We start from the raw sequence: 22,914 nt of genomic DNA, 5'->3' as shown, positions 1-22,914 counted from the left end.
GTATAAATACCCCACATGTGACCCCATTTCGGAAAGAAGACACCCCCAGGTATTCTGTGAGGGGCATATTGAGTCTATGAAAGATTGAAATTTTTGTCCCAAGTTAGCGGAACGGGAGACTTTGTGAGAAAAAAATTAAAAATATCAATTTCCGCTAACTTGTGCCAAAAAAAAAAAATTTCTATGAACTCGCCATGCCCCTCATTGAATACCTTGGGGTGTCTTATTTCCAAAATGGGGTCACATGTGGGGTATTTATACTGCCCTGGCATTCTAGGGGCCCCAAAGCGTGAGAAGAAATCTGGTATCCAAATGTCTAAAAATGCCCTCCTAAAAGGAATTTGGGCACCTTTGCGCATCTAGGCTGCAAAAAAGTGTCACACATCTGGTATCGCCGTACTCAGGAGAAGTTGGGGAATGTGTTTTGGGGTGTCATTTTACATATACCCATGCTGGGTGAGATAAATATCTTGGTCAAATGCCAACTTTGTATAAAAAAATGGGAAAAGTTGTCTTTTGCCAAGATATTTCTCTCACCCAGCAAGGGTATATGTAAAATGACACCCCAAAACACATTCCCCAACTTCTCCTGAATACGGCGATACCACATGTGTGACACTTTTTTGCAGCCTAGGTGGGCAAAGGGGCCCATATTCCAAAGAGCACCTTTAGGATTTCACAGGTCATTTACCTACTTACCACACATTAGGGCCCCTGGAAAATGCCAGGGCAGTATAACTACCCCACAAGTGACCCCATTTTGGAAAGAAGACACCCCAAGGTATTCCGTGAGGGGCATGGCGAGTTCCTAGAATTTTTTATTTTTTGTCACAAGTTAGTGGAAAATGATGATTTTTTTTTTTTTTTTTCATACAAAGTCTCATATTCCACTAACTTGTGACAAAAAATAAAAACTTCCATGAACTCACTATGCCCATCAGCGAATACCTTGGGGTGTCTTCTTTCCAAAATGGGGTCACTTGTGGGGTAGTTATACTGCCCTGGCATTCTAGGGGCCCAAATGTGTGGTAAGGAGTTTGAAATCAAATTCTGTAAAAAATGACCTGTGAAATCCGAAAGGTGCTCTTTGGAATATGGGCCCCTTTGCCCACCTAGGCTGCAAAAAAGTGTCACACATCTGGTATCTCCGTACTCAGGAGAAGGTGGGGAATGTGTTTTGGGGTGTCATTTTACATATACCCATGCTGGGTGAGAGAAATATCTTGGCAAAAGACAACTTTTCCCATTTTTTTATACAAAGTTGGCATTTGACCAAGATATTTATCTCACCCAGCATGGGTATATGTAAAAAGACACCCCAAAACACATTCCCCACCTTCTCCTGAGTACGGAGATACCAGATGTGTGACACTTTTTTGCAGCCTAGGTGGGCAAAGGGGCCCATATTCCAAAGAGCACCTTTCGGATTTCACAGGTCATTTTTTACAGAATTTGATTTCAAACTCCTTACCACACATTTGGGCCCCTAGAATGCCAGGGCAGTATAACTACCCCACAAGTGACCCCATTTTGGAAAGAAGAGACCCCAAGGTATTTCGTGATGGGCATAGTGAGTTCATAGAAGTTTTTATTTTTTGTCACAAGTTAGTGGAATATGAGACTTTGTAAGAAAAAAAAAATAAAAAATCATCATTTTCCGCTAACTTGTGACAAAAAATAAAAAGTTCTATGAACTCACTATGCCCATCAGCGAATACCTTAGGGTGTGTACTTTCCGAAATGGGGTCATTTGTGGGGTGTTTGTACTGTCTGGCCATTGTAAAACCTCAGGAAACATGACAGGTGCTCAGAAAGTCAGAGCTGCTTCAAAAAGCGGAAATTCACATTTTTGTACCATAGTTTGTAAACGCTATAACTTTTACCCAAACCATTTTTTTTTTACCCAAACATTTTTTTTTTTATCAAAGACATGTAGAACTATAAATTTAGAGCAAAATTTTTATATGGATCTCGTTTTTTTTTGCAAAATTTTACAACTGAAAGTGAAAAATGTCATTTTTTTGCAAAGAAATCGTTAAAATTCGATTAATAACATAAAAAGAAAAAATGTCAGCAGCAATGAAATACCACCAAATGAAAGCTCTATTAGTGAGAAGAAAAGGAGGTAAAATTCATTTGGGTGGTAAGTTGCATGACCGAGCAATAAACGGTGAAAGTAGTGTAGGTCAGAAGTGTAAAAAGTGGCCTGGTCTTTCAGGGTGTTTAAGCACTGGGGGCTGAAATGGTTAAATCTAGATAGTGACATGGAAAAAAATAAAATAAAAAATTAAACAATTCTATGAGGGGAGAGTTTAAAGACTATGGACAACTTCAGGATATATTTTTTTAAATGATCGTATTTTACTTATTTTGTGCTAAAATCATTATTTTCAGTTGGTGTTTATTAAAATTATTCGTTTCTGGGATACAGGGTTAAAAATCAGTCTGTTTGCAGGCTCTCGGTTTCAGTTTCTTTTTTTTTATCCCATCATCTGAAGGCTCATGTGTAACTCTTATCTCTGATCTCCTGACCTCATAAACTCATCATAGCTTAATTCTTATTAAGCTGATATGAATATGGCTTAAATAAGTGTTTGAGGTCAGGGGATTAGAGCTACACATGATCTGTCAGATGATGGGATTAAAAGAAAACAGATACTGACAGCCTGCAAACAGACAGATTTTTTTTTCCCCCTGTGCTCAGAAACATCTTAAATTTTTAAATGATTACCAATGGAAAAAAAGTTTTTTAGCCCAAAATGAGTAAAATGCTATCATAACATCTTTCCCCTGAAGATGTACATACATAGAGTTTAAGTTCTCTTTGAATGAAGAAAATAAAAATACTTAAATATTACTTTATTATAAATATATTCACAAATACCTTTCATTAGATACTCTGGGGAGCAATCATTAGGAGAAATAAAATGGCCGCCATCCTATTAATACACACAAAACCTGTCCTAATCACACAGCAGGACAAGTTACTTCACAACACTGAGGTAAAGAGCTGCCTCATCCTCCTCTCTGCTCTGTTTGTCAGGGATTATGATCCTAAATACAAATGATAAAATCTTCAGCTGAATCTCTGTAGGGAGGAAGCTCATGAGAAGACATGAGGTACATAGAGGAGGATGTGGATAATGTAACGGGGTTCCGAAGGTGCACTCGATCCCCCATTACCCGCAGACCTGTTGCTTAGCTTTGGGAATGAGGATCTGTGTTTGACCTCATTCCCAGGGCGGCTTTACTGCTGGGTGGCTCCCTGCTCCTAAGTCTGCCTTGAGCGCCAAGCTGATCACTCGGTGCTCAACTGGTTGGTCTGTCGGTCATGTGACGCTGGCCACGTCACATGACCCTCACTCCCCACTATAAATACAGGCAGCCTGCTAGCCACAGGTTGCCTGTTAATTTCTAGGTTCCTGGCTATTTGTTGGACTACTGAATACTCACCTGATTCCGTTCCCTGACGATCCTCTGCCTGCTCCTCCTGTACTGTGTATCCGTACAGCTGAATCTCTGTAGGGAGGGAGCTCATGAGAAGACATGAAGTACATAGAGGAGGATGTGGATAATGAGCAGCAGCACTTGTATGCAGTCTCAATTACCACAGCCCCACATCATCATGGTCTGTCCTGTCCGTCCTCTCTGTACTTCATGTCTCTTCATGGATTCTATTCCTACAGAGATTCAGCTGAAGATCTTATAATCTGTATTCAGAATCATAATATCTGAAAAGCAGAGAGGAGGCAGCTCTTTACCTCAATGTTGTGAAGTAACTTGTCCTGCTGTGTGATTAGGACAGGTTTTGTGTGTACTAATAGGATGGCGGCCATTTTATTTCCCTGGATGATTGCTCCCCAGACACAACGAGCCATTATAACTAATGAAAGGTATTTGGGAATATATTTATAATAAACTAATATTTAAGTATTTTCATTTTCTTCATTCCCAGAGAACACCTTTAACCCATAATCCTGTTACAGGGAATATGCAGCCAATCCTAATTTGGGTCCCCTTCTCCACCAGCTACATAGAAAGTCTAAGCTTTCTCTTTGATGCTTACTTGCACAATAAGCTAAAATATGCCACAGAGCTGAATTTGTCATTTAGACGGCATACAAGTGGTCATATTGTAGCTGTGAGTTGTACAGAGCTGTACTGGAAATAGAAAAAAGAAAGTACAAAGAAAAACCCTTTTAACAGTTTTTTCCCCAGTGACAAATGTTAACAAATATTACAAACAGAAATGTGATCTATCTATGTATCTATCTCATATCTATCTATCTATGTAGCAAAAAACTAAGTCTGGGCAGCACCGCAATCCCACTTGTGTATATAGAGTGCCAGCGGCTGTGGGGACGATCCACCCTCAAGATAATCCAACAAATACAAAAATTCCACGGCACATCCAGGGCGTAAAATTCAAACGTAGGCTTTATTCACCAGACAGCGAAGTTTCAGTCCACTTGCTGGGACCTTTCTCAAGCAGTGAGAAAGGTCCCAGCAAGTGGACCGAAACGTCGCTGTCTGGTGAATAAAGCCTACATTTGAATTTTACGCCCTGGATGTGCCGTGGAATTTTTGTATTTGTTGGATTATCTATCTATGTATCTATCTCATATCTATCTATCTATTTATCTATACATAGTGTTTTAAGCTTGATATACAGTAAGGCTGGGTTCACACCTGAGCGTATTCGATAAGCGCTTTTTACAGGCGTTTTTGAGGTATATTCTGGGGCGTTTTTGTATTTTGGAAACGCGCGTAGTGTGATTAACCACAGAGGCATCCAATGAAAAACTGCCACAATACGCGCGACAATACGCCTCAAAGAAGCTCCTGTACTTCTTGGGGCGTAGGGCGTTTTACAGCGCATTCGTATGCGCTGTAAAACGATCAGGTGAGAACCATGCCCATAGGGAAACATTGTTTTTTGTCTGTTGAGCGTTTTACAGCGCGTAGGAACGCGCTGTAAAACGCTCAGGTGTGAACCTAGCCTAAGAATATCACATGTGCATATCAGAAACTCTAGTCATGTCACTGTACACTAATATATTTTTTACATTCGCCCTGTAATGTGCAGCTCTTCTACCACAAATGTCCTTGTGAACCAATATCTACTTGTCTACCATACTAAGGAATTTTAGGTTAGCTCTTCTACCAGTGTAAAGAGCAGTTTTAAAGCATGTCTCTTGGTCTGGAGAACCTGACTGATCCTGCATTACACAGACATTATCCCTGCGATGGTTCTACAGGGAAAGTGAACTCTTATTGCCAAAATTTTCTACAAATTACAGCAGATCGCTAAGGGTGACAACGGAGGGGGGGGGGGGGGTTGGGGCACTTGGAGACCTTTTCCTCTAGAGACCCTTTTAACAAACGGGAATTGTCCAATTTGAAAACCTCTTCGAGATGTCATGAGGAATGACATCTTGCTACATAAGCAACATGTTCCACCTCTGCTAGTTCTCGTTGTACACCATATACCTAAAAGGCTATATATGTAGTATAATCAAATAGTTCACTATAAAACAAATAAATAAATACAAATCTAATACAATACTTAACAAATGGCTTATGAGTTATTACGGACAGTGTTAACGAATCACCAGCCTCCTCATGTATGGATTGTACTGTGTATTACAGAACAGAGTTGAGATGGTGAATGGGATGTTGACAATTCATAATGTGAATCAATCCGACGCAGGGATGTACCAATGTCTGGCTGAAAATATCTATGGAATCGTCTATGGAAGTGCTGAGCTGAAAGTTCTAGGTACGTAAGTGCTCACTTATAAACAGCTGCAGATGAATATTATATGTAATGTAGCCAGAAATTTTGTGTGTTTCCTGCATAGTTTGGGTATTTGTCCTTCCTTCTGTTGCTCCTTGTAAGTTTTCATTTCCTCTCTTCATGGGTGAAGTGGGTGCCTGGGCAGGTTCATCCTAATCTGTGTTGTGTGATCTCAGCCAATCAGATGCCTCCAATTGCTTTCCCCCTAAACATAAAACATACTGAGGGCACTGTAGGGGTTCAAATGTTTTTAAATTCTGTAGCAGAGCTAAGAAATTGCAGTTTGTGAGTCTCTCATCCGGCGGCCTCCTCCTCCCCCTCCTCGCTCTATAGACATCAATGTTAAAAGCAGGAAAGAGCAAAGCAGTCTGATAACAACAGACAGAAGCATGCCTCGTTAACAAGATATATTACAACGTTTCTTATATTCACCTGCACTATTCATTTACAGAAAGTTGTTTAACACATGGAAGCACACTTTACTAACTTTTTCTAACTTTTTAAATTCAATGATGTTTACAAGTGATGAACAAATTTCGTAATATTCGCTTCTAGTCCGATTTGGCCTAAACAATTGATTTGAGCCTGACAAATCGTACAATGCCTGGCAAAGTCTCTCTCTGTCTTCCCCTCCCCCTACTCTTCTCTCTTTCCCCGATTTGCCGAAATTGAATGAAACAATATTCAAGTTCTTTAGAATCAGAATGTTTTAAAAAGTTTACTTCAAATTCTAGAATGGATTTGCTCATCTTTATGTTTTACTCATTTTGAGTTACTCATTTGGATGACTGAATTGTGAATATCGTAAAAAACAAACAAAAAAAAACTACAATGTCATGCTGCGTCTCCACCGTCCCCCGACCCTCATTTCTCTGATACATCAAGTGTGACAGTAAGGAAATATCATGGCTCCCTTCATTCTAAATGTCACATCTCCCCATTTGTAGTTTGCATTGATTTTTTTTACACTTATTATTGTTCTTCTTTTGTAAAGTAAAGCATAAATAAACTAAAAGACATTCAATAAAAATTAAGGGCCATGTCCGGACACCTAGAAATACATGCTGTACTGCCTTTTTGGGAGCTCTGTTTTGTACAGATGACTCCTGTAGAGGAGCATGGGTTCTCTACTGTACCTCCATGTGCTTCCGATTTCATCCAGAAAAAAAAAAATCATAGTGTGTTCCATTAAAGAAGTTGTGCACGTTTGGGGGGTTCTGGTAAACCCCCCCTCCTGGGAAGACCTGTGGAGGGAAGTATACTTACCTGTTTCCTGATGCTGGTTCCCGGCTCCTGTGCTTTCTGGCCCCTGCTGCTCGGCTCGGGACCCCAAATGTAAACTTCTGGTTTGAAGTGGCTGCAGTGGTGACCTGCTCCTCTTGGATCACGTGACCATTTGACACGACGCAGGGGGAGCAGGTCAGAGATAGCTGCAGCCACTTCAAACCAAAAGTTTACATCTAGGGACCCGAGCGGAGCAGCGGAGGCTGGAAAGTACAGGAGCCGGGAGCCAGCATTGTGAAGCAGGTAAGTATGCTTCCCCTCTTAGGTCTAACCAGGAGTGGAGGTTTGGCATAACCCCCCCCCCCCTTCCCCAAACATGCACAACCCCTTTAAATACCACACTGTAAAACAACTCTATTGCACTAAAACATTGGGAATAGGAGAACATGTATATAACATTCAAAGAAGATTTGAGGGGCATCCATTATCGAGGCACTATATAGAAAAACATAAAGGAAAGTTTGAAGGGTAAATTTTTTTATGGGTTGGAAATAATTAAGGTAGATGAACAGGGGGGGGGGGGATTATATTAAAAACATGTCAAGAACAGAAACAAAGTGGATTTTTAGTATGAACACACTGGTACCGATGGGTCTAAATGCGGAAATAGAACTGTTTCCTTTTTATTAATGGGGGAAATAAGAAAGTAGAATGAGAAGAATAACATTGCTGAGATGAAAGCAAGATGCGGCACATTAAGGGTTAAGGCATGAAAATCAAGCAGGTCTATAAGGGTGGTATCTATAAGCGCCAGATTGATTCCCTGACGAAGGACATTGCATTGTCTGAAATGCGTTCGATCCGTAGCTCGTATAGTGACGTCACTAGCCCGCTCCACGTGAGCGCGAGCTTTCAATTCATTAGTACGGAGCAACGCCACCGGCCGGGGCGTGCTCCAGCAGAAAGATACCAGACCCGCTAAACCCTGAAGTCAAGCCTGCAATAGAGGAAAAGCAGAGACCATGGATGAAGGTTCAATAGCATGGTAATCTTTGGTTTATATATTGGCACGCACCTGTGGTCCTTCTCAAGCAGAGGAACCAGGGAGGATAGCAGGGAAGGTAGTGCGCGGTCTCCTGAATAGAGTTGTTTTACAGTGAGGCATTTTCAGCAGCAGGTATTTCGGTACTGTTGCGGTACTGCAGCACAAAATATAGGGAGCATCAGCTCCAGTGGAGCATTGAAATTCCCTTTAAATACCATATGTATGGAGGCACTCCTCCCTAAAATCGTTGCTTCTAATACATTACAGCACCTGATGGAGCCGCATTGCAGCACATGGATGCTGTATGGATCTGTGTAGTAAGAAGACATATTTAGTCACAAACCCTAAAGTAAAAAATGCAGACAATAACTATAATAACTGGCAATCATTCAGCAGAGCTCTTGTAGACACAGGGCACACTCTGCCTTTTGTTATGGAGCCCAATGATTTTGGTATGGGGTCCTAATTTGTGCTCCTTTTTTTCCTGATACAAAATTCCAAATTCTCTTTATCACCATAGAGTTAAAGTTCATGACATCAGTATAGGTCATCAAGTTCTGATCAATGGGGGGGCCGATCACCATAACAAGCACAGCGCTGTACATTGTAAATTACAGATAAAACAGAAGGTCAGTCCTGTGTCCCAACACGGACACTATTAGCGCTGCTGCTGGTCCCGGAGTAGTGCGGTAGGTTTCACACAGGTAAAATCAAAGTAAAATAGGTTTTGGAACCGCGCTGCAGGAAAAATATATATTCCGGTCCCAAATGGATGATGTACGGGTGTCGGCCCTTCTCCTCGACAACCAGAGGGTACGGTCCTCCCAGACCCCCTCCTCTACAAGATTTAAGGAGATAGGCAAGATAGTGAAGCACCCCTGAGAATGTTATAATCAAAGGTTTTATTCTACTTACAACAGGTCAGTAGACAAAAGGCATAAAATTACAAGATGATCGTCACGTTTCTGCCCGACCCGGGTTTCGCTGCCTCGCTTCTTCAAGGGCGATGACTGAGCATGCTCACACACGAGCCCTTTAAATAGCCCAGCTGTCTCATTATTCAAGCGGGTGTGGTTCCGATCCCAAAATAACAGTTTTAGAAATTCCATTCATACGTTCATAAATACAATCACTTTTAAAATGTAAACATAAGATACATAAAATACACATACAATACACATTGATGTACATAGTCATTGCCAATTTATAAGTAAACCCCTTCGAGTTGCCGCTCATATCCAAAATCAATATATTCATTAGTAAATTCAGCCCCTTTCTCTGTATCCTCTCCCACAAGATCTTCTCATGTCCTAACATTTTCCACTCATTCTAATATAATGGTCCTATTACTCTATGCATGTTATCCACTCTTACAACATTATACAGGTATCCTCCCCCTATTCCCGGAGCGTCATTCATCTAGTCTCCGCCCCCTCCTGAAGTGTCATTTCCTCAGACGTCATCCGATCCTGGCGCGTCATTCTGGTAGTCTCCACCCACTTTTAGCGCGTCATTAGAAAGAACGCTATCCGCTATGGTAGTGTCATTCGTATGTTTTCGACCCCGCCTCCACCTCTGACGTTCCAGTCACGAGGCATCAAGGTCCAATGGAGCAGCCAGATAACTGACGTCACCCAAAGGTCCTTAGGAGGCCCGGTAAAGAACAGAAGAAAGACGCCACCAGTAAGATCGTTTCACAATAAACATGGTTTTAGGTCAAACTCAATGTTAAGCCCTCTGGGTTGTAGGGTTCCTAGCTGGTAAATCCACTCCACCTCTTTTTTATTTATTTGTGCCAGCGAGTCTCCTCCACGCCAGTGGGGCTTAACAATTTCAACTCCTGCAAATTTTAACCCTTGCAGATTTTTTCCGTGCCGTAATTTAAAGTGTGCTGATACACTATGGGTCATTAGGCCCTTTTTGATGTTACGTAAATGTTCTTGTATTCTGACCTTTAGCTTTCTAATTGTCCGTCCCACGTACTGGAGCCCGCAAGGACATTCCAATACGTAGATTATGCCTTCATTTTCGCATGAGCAGTTATTCTTAATACGAAATTCGACCCCATTACTTTTAGACATAATGTGTTGGATATTTATTTGACGATCTTTGGAATTCCGGTTCTTGCAACCTGCACAGAATCCACACCAGGTGAACTTTCCTTCTTTTTTCCCCTTTACACTAACTGGCGGTATGGCACTACGCACAAGTTTTTCTCTAATGTTAGTTGCTTTCCTAAAAATAAAAGAGGGATTCGCAGGTATCATTTTTCCTATTGTTGGATCGTTCCTCAAAACTCCCCAATTCTTTTTGACCATTTTCTTGATATCACCTGACATGGAGCAGAATTTAGTTACAAATGAAAATCTATACTCACAGAACAGAGTGAGTATAGATCACAATGTGGGGTGTTAAAAAGCAGATTTGTGGAGAGAGGATACGATGAGGTTGATTTGGATGCATGCATACAGAATGTAGAGATAGAAACAAGGGGAAAAAAGGAGAATATAAAAAGAATAGTGGAAAAAGAAAATAGGGACTACAGATTTTCATTTGTAACTAAATTCTGCTCCATGTCAGGTGATATCAAGAAAATGGTCAAAAAGAATTGGGGAGTTTTGAGAAACGATCCAACAATAGGAAAAATGATACCTGCGAATCCCTCTTTTATTTTTAGGAAAGCAACTAACATTAGAGAAAAACTTGTGCGTAGTGCCATACCGCCAGTTAGTGTAAAGGTGAAAAAAGAAGGAAAGTTCACCTGGTGTGGATTCTGTGCAGGTTGCAAGAACCGGAATTCCAAAGATCGTCAAATAAATATCCAACACATTATGTCTAAAAGTAATGGGGTCGAATTTCGTATTAAGAATAACTGCTCATGCGAAAATGAAGGCATAATCTACGTATTGGAATGTCCTTGCGGGCTCCAGTACGTGGGACGGACAATTAGAAAGCTAAAGGTCAGAATACAAGAACATTTACGTAACATCAAAAAGGGCCTAATGACCCATAGTGTATCAGCACACTTTAAATTACGGCACGGAAAAAATCCGCAAGGGTTAAAATTTGCAGGAGTTGAAATTGTTAAGCCCCACTGGCGTGGAGGAGACTCGCTGGCACAAATAAATAAAAAAGAGGTGGAGTGGATTTACCAGCTAGGAACCCTACAACCCAGAGGGCTTGACATTGAGTTTGACCTAAAACCATGTTTATTGTGAAACGATCTTACTGGTGGCGTCTTTCTTCTGTTCTTTACCGGGCCTCCTAAGGACCTTTGGGTGACGTCAGTTATCTGGCTGCTCCATTGGACCTTGATGCCTCGTGACTGGAACGTCAGAGGTGGAGGCGGGGTCGAAAACATACGAATGACGCTACCATAGCGGATAGCGTTCTTTCTAATGACGCGCTAAAAGTGGGTGGAGACTACCAGAATGACGCGCCAGGATCGGATGACGTCTGAGGAAATGACACTTCAGGAGGGGGCGGAGATTAGATGAATGACGCTCCGGGAATAGGGGGAGGATACCTGTATAATGTTGTAAGAGTGGATAACATGCATAGAGTAATAGGACCATTATATTAGAATGAGTGGAAAATGTTAGGACATGAGAAGATCTTGTGGGAGAGGATACAGAGAAAGGGGCTGAATTTACTAATGAATATATTGATTTTGGATATGAGCGGCAACTCAAAGGGGTTTACTTATAAATTGGCAATGACTATGTACATCAATGTGTATTGTATGTGTATTTTATGTATCTTATGTTTACATTTTAAAAGTGATTGTATTTATGAACGTATGAATGGAATTTCTAAAACTGTTATTTTGGGATCGGAACCACACCCGCTTGAATAATGAGACAGCTGGACTATTTAAAGGGCTCGTGTGTGAGCATGCTCAGTCATCGCCCTTGAAGAAGCGAGGCAGCGAAACCCGGGTCGGGCAGAAACGTGACGATCATCTTGTAATTTTATGCCTTTTGTCTACTGACCTGTTGTAAGTAGAATAAAACCTTTGATTATAACATTCTCAGGGGTGCTTCACTATCTTGCCTATCTCCTTAAATCTTGTAGAGGAGGGGGTCTGGGAGGACCGTACCCTCTGGTTGTCGAGGAGAAGGGCCGACAGCTGTACATTGTAAAGTGGCTGTGCTTGATATTGCAGTTCTGTTTCATTCAGTTCAATTGGATTAGGGTTCATTCACACGTCCATAGCGTGTTTTGCGGATCCGCAAAACATGGACACCGGCAATGTGCATTCCGCATTTTGCGGACCGCACATCGCCGGCACTAATAAAATATACCTATTCTTATCCACAATTGCGGACAAGAATAGGACATGTTCTATTTTTTTCAGGAACGGAATTGCGGACCCGGAAGTGCGGGTCCGCAATTCCGTATAAGGGCAGCACATTGTGAAATTAATTGGTCCGCAATTCCGTTCCGCAAAATGCGGAATAAAATTGCGGATGTGTGAATGGGGCCTTATGGTGCAGAAGGCCATATGACCAATGGACATGACATCACAGACAGAGAAGGCGTCAGCACTCGCCCAAGCACCACATCGCCTTCCAACAGCTAATCAGCAGCTAATTACTAATTAGATATTGATGACCTATCCTGAGGATATTTCATTCCTGGACAACCCCTAATTTGGGGCATCCCACCTCTAGGTACCCCTCTTACACCAGCAAACGGTCTCTGCAGGGGAGTCCACCATCCCTATACAGCCCGTCCGCTGAACAAGCCCCCACAAGACATCAGGGTCAGGCATGAATACATCTTCACTGCATGGCCCTGTAAGTCAGAGGTTGGAGCGTGGCATGAACGGCAGTGAGCAGAGGCTCTGGGAGCAATAAGGAGCAACAACACCACCTTCATTGCTCCTAGAGTCTCATTTGCATATTTGAAAACATCAGTGGACCAAGAGTGTTAAGCACACATGTCTCAAATGACAGAGCCCCTTTAAAGGATAACATTCTGGTTGCCTGCTACCACCACTAGGGGGAGCTTACTGAAAGCTGGTTATTGATGATTGTAGGCAACCAGTATTTTAGCATGTGAAAAGTTCCAAAACCTTTATATTTATAATATGAAACCAGTGTCAAACCTGGGTTCCTTGGCCCCACCAGAGGAAATTATTCTCTGGGCCCCATCTCTATATCATCAATAAATGCTAATACGTTTTGAATCAAAAAAATAGTCCCTAGATCCAAAAGGAGCTCCTATTGGGATTTTACTTCTAGACCTTCGGGGCCCACTATGGCTTCAGAGACGATCCTCTGGAACTCTGGTGAGCCAGTCCGACCCTGTATGAAACCAGCATGTTACCATTTAGAAAACAAAGCCATATGCGCACTTAATATCATTTCGATATGATGGCGTAAACATCATTATCAATGCAGCCCGATAAGGGTCAATAGTACAAAGTGCTCCGGTGTTTGGAACATCCTCCCTAGGAAGTCTACGTACAGAGATAATTTTGCTTTACAAATAACCTCTGCCTTCTGAATTCTGATCTCGCTACAAAACGCCTAAAGATTGCTTTGTGTTCGGCTTTGAAGGAGCCTAAAAGGAGAGAGGTGTCTTTGCATAAACATTGTAAATAGGCGCAATAAGCCCATGCACACTAACAGTGGGGAATTTCATTGTGATTCAGACCTGTGATTGTTATTTTCATATGCATTCCCCTTTACAGCATCCGCTCCCTCGTTCGAGCTCAACCAGCGGCAAAAAACAATAATCATCACCAAGGGCAAGGAAGTCGTTATGGAATGTAAACCGCAAGCATCTCCAAAACCAACCATCTCCTGGATGAAAGGTGACAGAGCTGTAAGGCAGAACAAGAGGTTAGAAACTGTCAAGTTTACTTCTATAATTAATAGGGTATAAGCAGCCGGGAACGAGCTGTTTCTACCTACCTGACTATTGCTCTTAGGTATTCCTTCGTGGTTGAAGGTAATTTACATAATGCACTCTTCAAAATTGGACATTTTTCAATGCGGTGATTTTCTGCAGTTATTACTACATAAAGTGTTGGATAACTTTGTGATTACCATATTCAAAAAAAAGGTTGTCAGTACTAAAAAATAACTTTTAATAATAAAAATCTCAGAAAGCAAAGTTTATAAATGCTACCCTTTGGGTAGATGACAACATTTTCGACATACAAATGTGTACTTTCTTACTTGTGTTCCTTGCTAAACATATCCCAAGATGACCAGTTTAAAAAAAAAGGCTTTGTGATACTGTGTCACAAGATGTCTATCCTATATAAGCCTATGTGTGGCCACCCGGTGGTTGTGATGTGAATTGCAGTCTGTCAAGGGATTAAAAAAATATATACTGACTTATGTAGCACTGACATGTTCCTCAACCCTTCACAGACATTATTATTGCTTGCTATCCCCCCCTGGAGCTCACAATGCAAGTTTCCTATCAGTATGTCATTGGATTGTGATAGGAAACCCACACAAACTCCATGCAGATGTTGGTTTGATTCCTTGGTCAGATTCAAACTCAGGACCCCAGTGTGGCAAGGAGCCAGAGCTTACACCTCAGCCACCGTCATAATACATGTATGTCATACTATTGTATCAAATTTAAATCCTTAAAGTGGTTGTCCCACAAATAATATTCTACAGTTTTCAAACCAGCGCCTGGATTTGAATACTTTTGTAATTGCATCTAATTCAAAATTTTGTATAGTCTTTGAGTTATTCAATGGAATCTACCTATATGGCGCCACCTGTTGTTTAACTTTTTCTAATTTCTGTGACCACCTCCCTGAGGTGGACACACATGCTTAGTTCCATCCTTCAACTGCCACCAGCTGCAGAAGACAGGACATGCCCCCTGAGAAAGCAAACACCCCCTGAGCTGCCAGCTTGAAATGAAGCTAGTATAGCAATTAGAGCAAGAATAGGACCTCACCCTACACAGGGTACGACAGTCGTACATAGTTGTATTACCTAATGTTATGGCCTTTGCTACCAGTTAAGGTATGTGGATGGAAAGGGTTAACAAGGAACGGGGCTAGCCACCCTGCACCTCCCCTTTTGGTAGGAGTGGTCTGGTCCTGCTTCCTGCCACGAGGGGGACTTCCTGTTTGACTACAGTGTAGAGAGGAAGCTCACTGCAGAGCTCCAGTTCCTGAAAAAGGTACTCCAAAGAGATCAGCTATATCAACTACTGAAGTGAAGACAGACAGTGAATAGCCACATCCAGCACCAGTGGAAGCTGCTACAGGGCCCGAACTCAAAAGGGGCCCACGCGGGAGGAGGACTGAAAGACTTGATTGTTAGGGCCCCATCAACAGTATTATACAATTACATGATACAATATATACGTGTAGGAAATTGACAAAGAGGCTGCCGGGCCTGGTCTGAGAGAGTGATCTTGACTAGCCACAGGAGTGGGGGTTACACAGGAGGAAAGGGGTGCTGAGAGGAGGGCGGTTCTGTTCAGAAAATTGCTGTGGGGCCCAGTCACTTCTAGTTAAGCCACTGAATGAGTGGGTCGCCATTATTACCATATGCTTCAATAAGTGCAAGTAAAGGAATTATCCAGGATAGAAAAAACATTGATTTCTTCCAGAAACAGCGCCTCACCTGTCCTTGGGTTGTGTCTGGTATTACACCTCATTACAATTTGTGAACATTACAACAAGTGAATGAGTGTGAGCTGCAGTCAGGTGTAGAAGAAATCAGCTTTATTTTTTCCTACTCCTGGACAAGTAGAGAAGTAGATGTTAAAACACAATTCTGTTTTCCAAGTCAAGATTTTAATGAAGGAGACTTTGGTTGACATTATGGGTGACATTGATGTTTACTTATGAAGCAATGTGTCAGCCTGAATAACTCGGAGACTTTCAAGATTGCCATCCAGATTATCTCGGTAATGGCTCAAGACGTTTTATGCCCTGGCACCTATATACAGTATTTCATACCGCTACATAAATCCCACAGCTGCATGTATTTTTAATATTCAGACATATAATTCAATGGCTCAGATGTCAGGTCTGACGTTCATAGAGATTTTAAAGCTGAGAGAGACATTGTACAGCGCAGACGCCCGCTGATGGATGATTATTTTGTCCTTTCAGATTTGCAGGTTTTAACCACTTTGCTGGGTTGGCATTATTGGAATGAAAAAAAATGGACGAATAAAACACATTAGAAAAGTTTTAACTTTGTCAGGGTAGAGGTAGGTGTCATCAAAAATCTGGTTTTATTAACCATGTGCATTCAGGGTTGGTGCAGTGCCATAACATCAGACACTCTAGATCAGAGGTGGTCAACCTGACTTTTGGCAGAACTTGAATTGTGGTTGTTGAGAGCAATTAACTACTAGGGTCAAGGGTCTAGACACATACATGTGTGTTATGGCCCATGCTTACTACTGCATCACTCTCCTGAGCAGGCACTGACGCCCCGTCTCTTTTCTGGTCCCTGCATCCTGCTCTACTGGAGTTCCAGACCTGGGCACTCTCTTCTGCCACCTTCTGCCAGTCCGGCTGTCGGCATTTAATGTGCACACTGCAGCCTGTCTCCTCTGATGCAGACCAAGGCCTGCGCTCTCCTTCCAAGTCAGTCCCATAGGGCACTCACGCATTCTCTGCCTCTTAAAGGCCCACTAGGGCACATCCAAATTCTTATCCACCCTATAGCTGTCAGTCTCTGGGCATATAAGACACCTTCCCTACTGGGACGGTACCTCAGCTTTAGGTTCCTAGTCTCTAGTTAACCAATTAAGGTGAAATATTCTAACTGCCTGTGTACCCAATTTCTGCCTGACTTCTGAACCAACTCTAATTCCCCACTCTGACTTTAGTCTGTTTCTCGCATTTCTGCATTGCCATCTGCCATGACCTCAGACCTGTTTCTCGGATATGCTTGAACTCTGCTTGCCCTGACTTTGGCCTGTCTACTGACTATGAATATTGCCCATCCCCTCAGTTCTCTGCACCGGTGTCTCTGGCTCCCATGACATGGGGACTATCTCAAAAAGTAGCAGCCCAGTGGCTCTCCTGCTGTGAAGAGCAGACCAGGATAACAGAGTTAGCCCAAAGCCAAACCAGTTAGTTGGTACAGTGGGTCCACTACCACTGCCCATTACAACATGTATGAGACATAGCCCTCAACACGCTAGCTGGCTGCAGTTCACATCAGAACCACTATTAGAACCACGTACAGACAAATATAGCATACACATCTCCCGACAGAGTATTGTGAACTTGTTTTTTTTCAAAGCTGATCATCATGCCAAAAGGAAAGGTAAGAAAGGACAAATCTATAGTTACAGTACATAGTTGTTGAGTTTAAAATGAGAAACAGATCCCTATTATCCTGACATGTTGACCCAGAATAAGGCAAAAATAAAATCCATGGGACTGATGCCCGTTACTCAACATTAGATTAAAAATTCCTTCCCGACTCTAAAGATGCCAATCATAATAAATCCCAGGATCCATGTGCCATCTCCAGAAATATGATACCCATGACTGTGCATCTCTCTGATGATAATGGACCAAATAGAAGACACTTGTCAGATGTGTGAGGGCCACCAGTTGGACATTGTCATTCTCTATGGAGGGTGATGACCTCCTAGGACTTAGTGCTGGTTGGCCTTATATTATTCACTTTTGCTCTGAAGATTGGATGACACAAATATCTTGGAATTTCTAAGTTTTTTTTTCTTTTCTCTTTGCTTTCTGTTGGATGCTTATAAGCAGCCTTGTAATGTTACTAATATATACTCTGACTGACCATAGCTGTGCAGTACCATGTTGTGCAGTACCGTTCCATTGAAGCCTATGTTAACAATATAAGACCAGGGTACACTGGGCTCACTCCTCAGCTGTACAGAACAAATGTATGTTCTCTATTTTTTCATTGTCATATGTGCTGTTGCCTTTTCTCATGCAGTCATTTGCCCTTGAGGTCATCTATGTTGAAACTCTTGAGCCTTGTGGATCAGAGTAGGAACCTGGGAACCACCGGAGGATTATACAGTCCTTTTGTGGGCAAGTTTCAAGCCCTGTATAGCATGGTATGACCCCCAACCTTACCTTGGGATCTCAAAATAATGCCGGCCATGCTTATTAGTTTAGAAGTCAACCAAAGTCCACCAATCTTTTCAGGATCGAACAACATATCATGCATATGGGAACCACCTGGAGGTGACCTGATGGCTTATGATGGAAGAAATAAACATTGGGCATGTTTAATTTCAACCATCCCCTATTTTTGTAGGAGATAAGGGCTTCTTCCATCTACTCTGCATGTCTACTTAAATATTCAGATTTATAAGGGAGTCGGAAAAGGTAACCCTTTGTATGGCTAGTTTAAAATAGTTGTCCCACAAATGACATTTATATGTATGATTGCCGCTGGTCTGAATGTTTGGACCTCCACTAATCACGAGAATGGGGGGTACCAATATCTGTGTGAATGTGTCCACAGCTCCATTTACTTAAACTGGACTTCTGGCGATGGCAGAACTCTGTACTCAGCAGTCACATGGACAATAAATGGAGCAGTGGTCACACACATGCTTACTATCGGTCCAGTCACATAGGGATCTCATGATCATGGCAGTTCCTGTGGTTGGATCCCAGTAATCATAGATTTATTACCCATCCTTTGGTGATAAATGTTGGTCATGGGCCAACCCCTTAATACATCAAGGAGGTACTCGCTAGGAAATAGATGGGAGTTCCTTCATGCTAGTTATGGACCCCCAAGATGAAACCCTTCGACATGTCTGTAGAACATCAGAAATTGTTAGTAGACATAAGGCACCTCAAAAAAGTATAGATGCACAACATGAGGCCGGAATTGTAGCACCATGCCTTCATTACAGGCTGTTGGGATTTGTAATGACCACACTTTAAATGATCTCTTTTCCTCCATAATCAATTATTAAATGCACTTAGAGTTTCCCTCTTTTCAGAGCCATTGAATGGTTTTGAAATGTGTCATTGCAGCTGCTATTTGAAAAGTCAGGTCACCAGCTAATTCATCAAACCTTCTAGAAAGTCACATAAGGTTTTGTGAAGTCTGAAGAAAGTCACAGAAAAGGGTACGCGATCTAAGGGAAGCAAGACAATGTAAAGGGAAATTAATTTAGATAGTGACATTTGAAACGTTGCAGTTTAATTATGCAACGCGCCATCCCCTGGTATTTCTATAGTTTTATGAAGACTTTCTAGATCATATTTTATACTATTTGTTTGCTTGTGGTATAATAATATGTGTTCAGAAATCCGATATTGTTATAGATAGTGAAGACTAAATATTATAGGATAACAATAGATAGATAGATAGATATGAAAAAAACAGATATGAGAGAAAGAGATAGATAGATCTGAGAGAGAGATAGATCGATAGATAGAAAGCAAAAATCTGGCAGCACTACATACAACTTAAACAAAAAAGGGCGCACGCCCGGAGGGACTAGACTATTGCCCAATGCACAAAGTAGCAAAAAGGCAGCACTACAAAATCAGTAATAAAAGCAGGACGACTATGGATGCTGCCATATGCAGGATTGAGGACAGGACTACAGCTGGACCACAATAAAACACCGTGGACAGCGAAGTAGCTGTATAAGGACTCCTGATGATGTATATTGGATGTGACCACTATGAATATTTATATACGTTGTTTCAGGAGTTCTATTAGACGCATATAGGAAGGTTTGACAATTTGCAAACTGGTCCCCTGATGATTTAGCGGATGCCAAAGAAACGCGTTTGGATAATAAATCATAATTGCACCTGGGACCATTGAGTCACTTTTTGGATACCATTTTCTTCCCTTTCTGTTTCCTTTTGCTCTTGACGAAGCTGGGCAGTCACTGTTGCCTTATTAAGGGACAGTAAGGGGAAGCTTAGAGAGGGAGTCCCATTGGAGTGAGTTTTTTGGTTTACAGAGGGGCGGCATCCCAGTACCCCTATGTCTCTACACTATCCTCCCTCCTGTTCTTGCCTATTGGTTGTATTGTTTTGGAGGCAATTTGAGGTCGCATTGATTGCATGTTTGATGTGTCTATGTCTCATTTTATACATTTTTGGGCTTTATTTTTACTATGATATATTTAATAAACGTTATGTTTTAATTGCGGTGATTCATGTGATAATAGTTTCTAATATTATTACCGCTTACATATTTGGCCTCGATCACTTGAACCTGGTCGTGTGTGATTTGAGCTCACAATCTAAGTTCACTTCTATTTTAAATTTTATTTTTTTTCTTCGTTTTTACTTACATGGGAATGTGGCATCAGAAAACAACAAATTGTTTAAATCATGCTTTTATGTTTAACATATTTTTAAATAATTTTTTATTGTTATTTTTAATTTTCCATGTCCCTATCTATATTTAAACAAAAACCATAAAATCCAGCAGTTTTCGCACTGGCCACTAAGCATCATAATAGGTGCTACTTCTTGGTCTGTACAGATTGGTTTACTGCAGTTATCTGCTTATCTGTCATTCTAATCCTACCTGTAATGATATTACCTCTGTGTACAGATAGGACAGGATCCACCACTCACAATAGGTGATGCTTATCTATTCTTTCCTTGTACAATGACCTCTGCACAGATCACAGAGCATGCCTGGAAAACACTCCCATAGAAGTCACTGAGGTCCCCTCCTGACTATTGTGTCCACGGACCATGGGGCTGCCGTAAAGCAAGCTTCTTAAGGCTTTCTAAATGCTGTTAAGAACAGCTCAGGCAAGGTGGCCACCCCCATAATCATGTTCAGGAAATAGAATCCAAAAATCTGGTTTTAACTGGCAAATAAAATCTTTGGTGACAAATTTCCTTTAAGAACCAGAACTTTGTTGCTGCTTTTCTATAGGGCTCATAGTGGTGCCCTAAAACAAGACAGCCTGGGCTGCTACCTTCTTCAGTTTACTTTAGTGCATGCTACGATATGGTGGTCACCCAGACAGGAAGTCAGGTGGCTGCTAGACAACCAGAAGTTGCATCCCTTGCAGAATACATCAAAGGGGGATACAATTTGAGAAACAAAGCTTCTGTATAGTGACGCAGTGGAACGTACTAGGTCCATCCTGTTACACACTACTGGTCCCAGCGTCTAGTCCGCTGTGTTTGTTAATTTACTGCATGTCCGTTATATTGAGGACATATTTATCATTGCTTTGACTAGGGGTGCCACCTTTCCCAACAAAAAATACCAGCCATGTTAAGCCACACCCAAAAGGGAGTGTGGTTGTGGGGGCATGGCTTAACAAGGGTGTTAAGTCGCTATCATACTGTGGCTCCCAATAATATTAATACCCCCATTTGTGCCCCCAGAATTAATAACGCCCACATTAGTGCCCCCAATAATAGTAGTGCCTCCATTAGCGCCCCCCAGAATTAATACTGTCCACATTAGTGCCCCCCAGAATGAATGCCCCCCATTACTGCCCCCCAATAAGAGTAATGGACCCAATAGTGCACCCCAGGAAGAATAAAGCCCCTATTAGTGCCCCCCAGAAAAAAATAATACCCCCATTTGTGCCCCAGGAAGAATAATGGCTGCACTAATGAGCGCTCCACAATGGAAGCGCTCATTAGTAGCAGTCCGCACAGGAAAATGCGGCAATTAACATTGCCGGTAGAAAACAAATTACCGGCAGGGCCACTAAATTACTAGCCTTGCCGGTGAGATACCAGCCGGGTGGCAACCCTAGCTTTGACCAACACTTTGAGGGTCATTTATCAAACTGGTGTAAAGTATAACTGGCTTAGTTGCCCATAGCAACCAATAAGATTCCACCTTTCAAGGAGCTGTAAAAAATGAAAAGTGAAATCTGATTGGTTGCTATGGGCAACTAAGCCAGTTCTAATTTACACCAGTTTGATAAATGGTGCTTAGAGGCTGTGATACCAGGGTAGACGACGAGACTCCGTAAATCCTGCACAATGCCGCTTTACACTCCAGAACTGGGTCACAATTTTTCTCCCGAACGAGCCGTAATCTATTCAGAGGAGACTTTTAAATAAGTTGTTTTTCATTTATTTAATATGTTCTGTAAATCAGGAGAAAATTGTCTCTGCCAGCATTGTTCTCCATCTCAACCTTTTGTCTAATGTCGATTTCACACTTTGGTAAATTCCGAACAACACATATCTCTAGACCCATCATGTACTAATTTTGTGCTGACAACCTTGTAATGGCAATTTAAACACTTATTAGATTTTACTTGTTATTACAAAAGGAGAAATATTTATACCGTCGAACCCTGCGCCCGTCGTGATCGTCATCTGTTCTTTTATCTGCAACATAATCGACCCTGGTTAAAGGGGAAGTGCAGGCTAAATCAGGAGTCCAGTCTAGTGGTCCAGTCAGGAGTTAGAATGTAACCTAATGTAATACGCCAGCACCTGATGAGGACAATTGCAAACTGTATACCTGATGTTTATTGTGCCAGGATCTCAGCGACATGTGATCTGTGACTACCTCAGTGCCTACAGAGAGTCTGGGGTAGTCTAGGACATGCCCCACTGTACAATGTAGGGAATTTGAGAAAGCAACTAGGCCTGGATACCGGGATAAGGGGAGCAGGTCACCTCCTAACGCCACCCTCATCCTGTCCCTGACCTCCTAACTGTATGAGCGGCCTCGATGGTAGGTTGGCTAATACTCTGGAACCTGGGACCTTCTGACTCTAATGATCCCTGAAATAGGAGTCAGGAATAAGAGACGACCGGTTCATCCACGACACGGATGAACCGGAGTCTCACAAAGGCCTAGCAACTAGGAAGGAGCAGACAGCAAGCAAAAACACATAGCAGCAGGTAAGAGCCCAGCACAAAATGAGAAACAAT

The 22,914-nt window shown here is 41.9% G+C and overlaps 1 protein-coding gene across 1 annotated transcript in view; it reads left to right on the top strand.

Moving 5' to 3' along the window:
• CNTN5 (contactin 5) overlaps positions 1-22,914 on the top strand; it is a 626,057-nt gene that overhangs the window by 255,361 nt on the left and 347,782 nt on the right. Inside the window, exons 11-12 of the mRNA XM_040422478.1 lie at positions 5,650-5,779; positions 13,765-13,915. Coding sequence (XP_040278412.1) covers positions 5,650-5,779; positions 13,765-13,915 — 281 coding nt within the window. The remainder of the gene's footprint in view (positions 1-5,649; positions 5,780-13,764; positions 13,916-22,914) is intronic.

Source organism: Bufo bufo, chromosome 3, assembly GCF_905171765.1.
Source record: "Bufo bufo chromosome 3, aBufBuf1.1, whole genome shotgun sequence".
Lineage (NCBI taxonomy): Eukaryota > Metazoa > Chordata > Amphibia > Anura > Bufonidae > Bufo > Bufo bufo.
The sequence above is the reverse complement of the archived record's forward strand: the minus strand, read 5'-3'. Positions and strand labels throughout refer to the sequence as shown.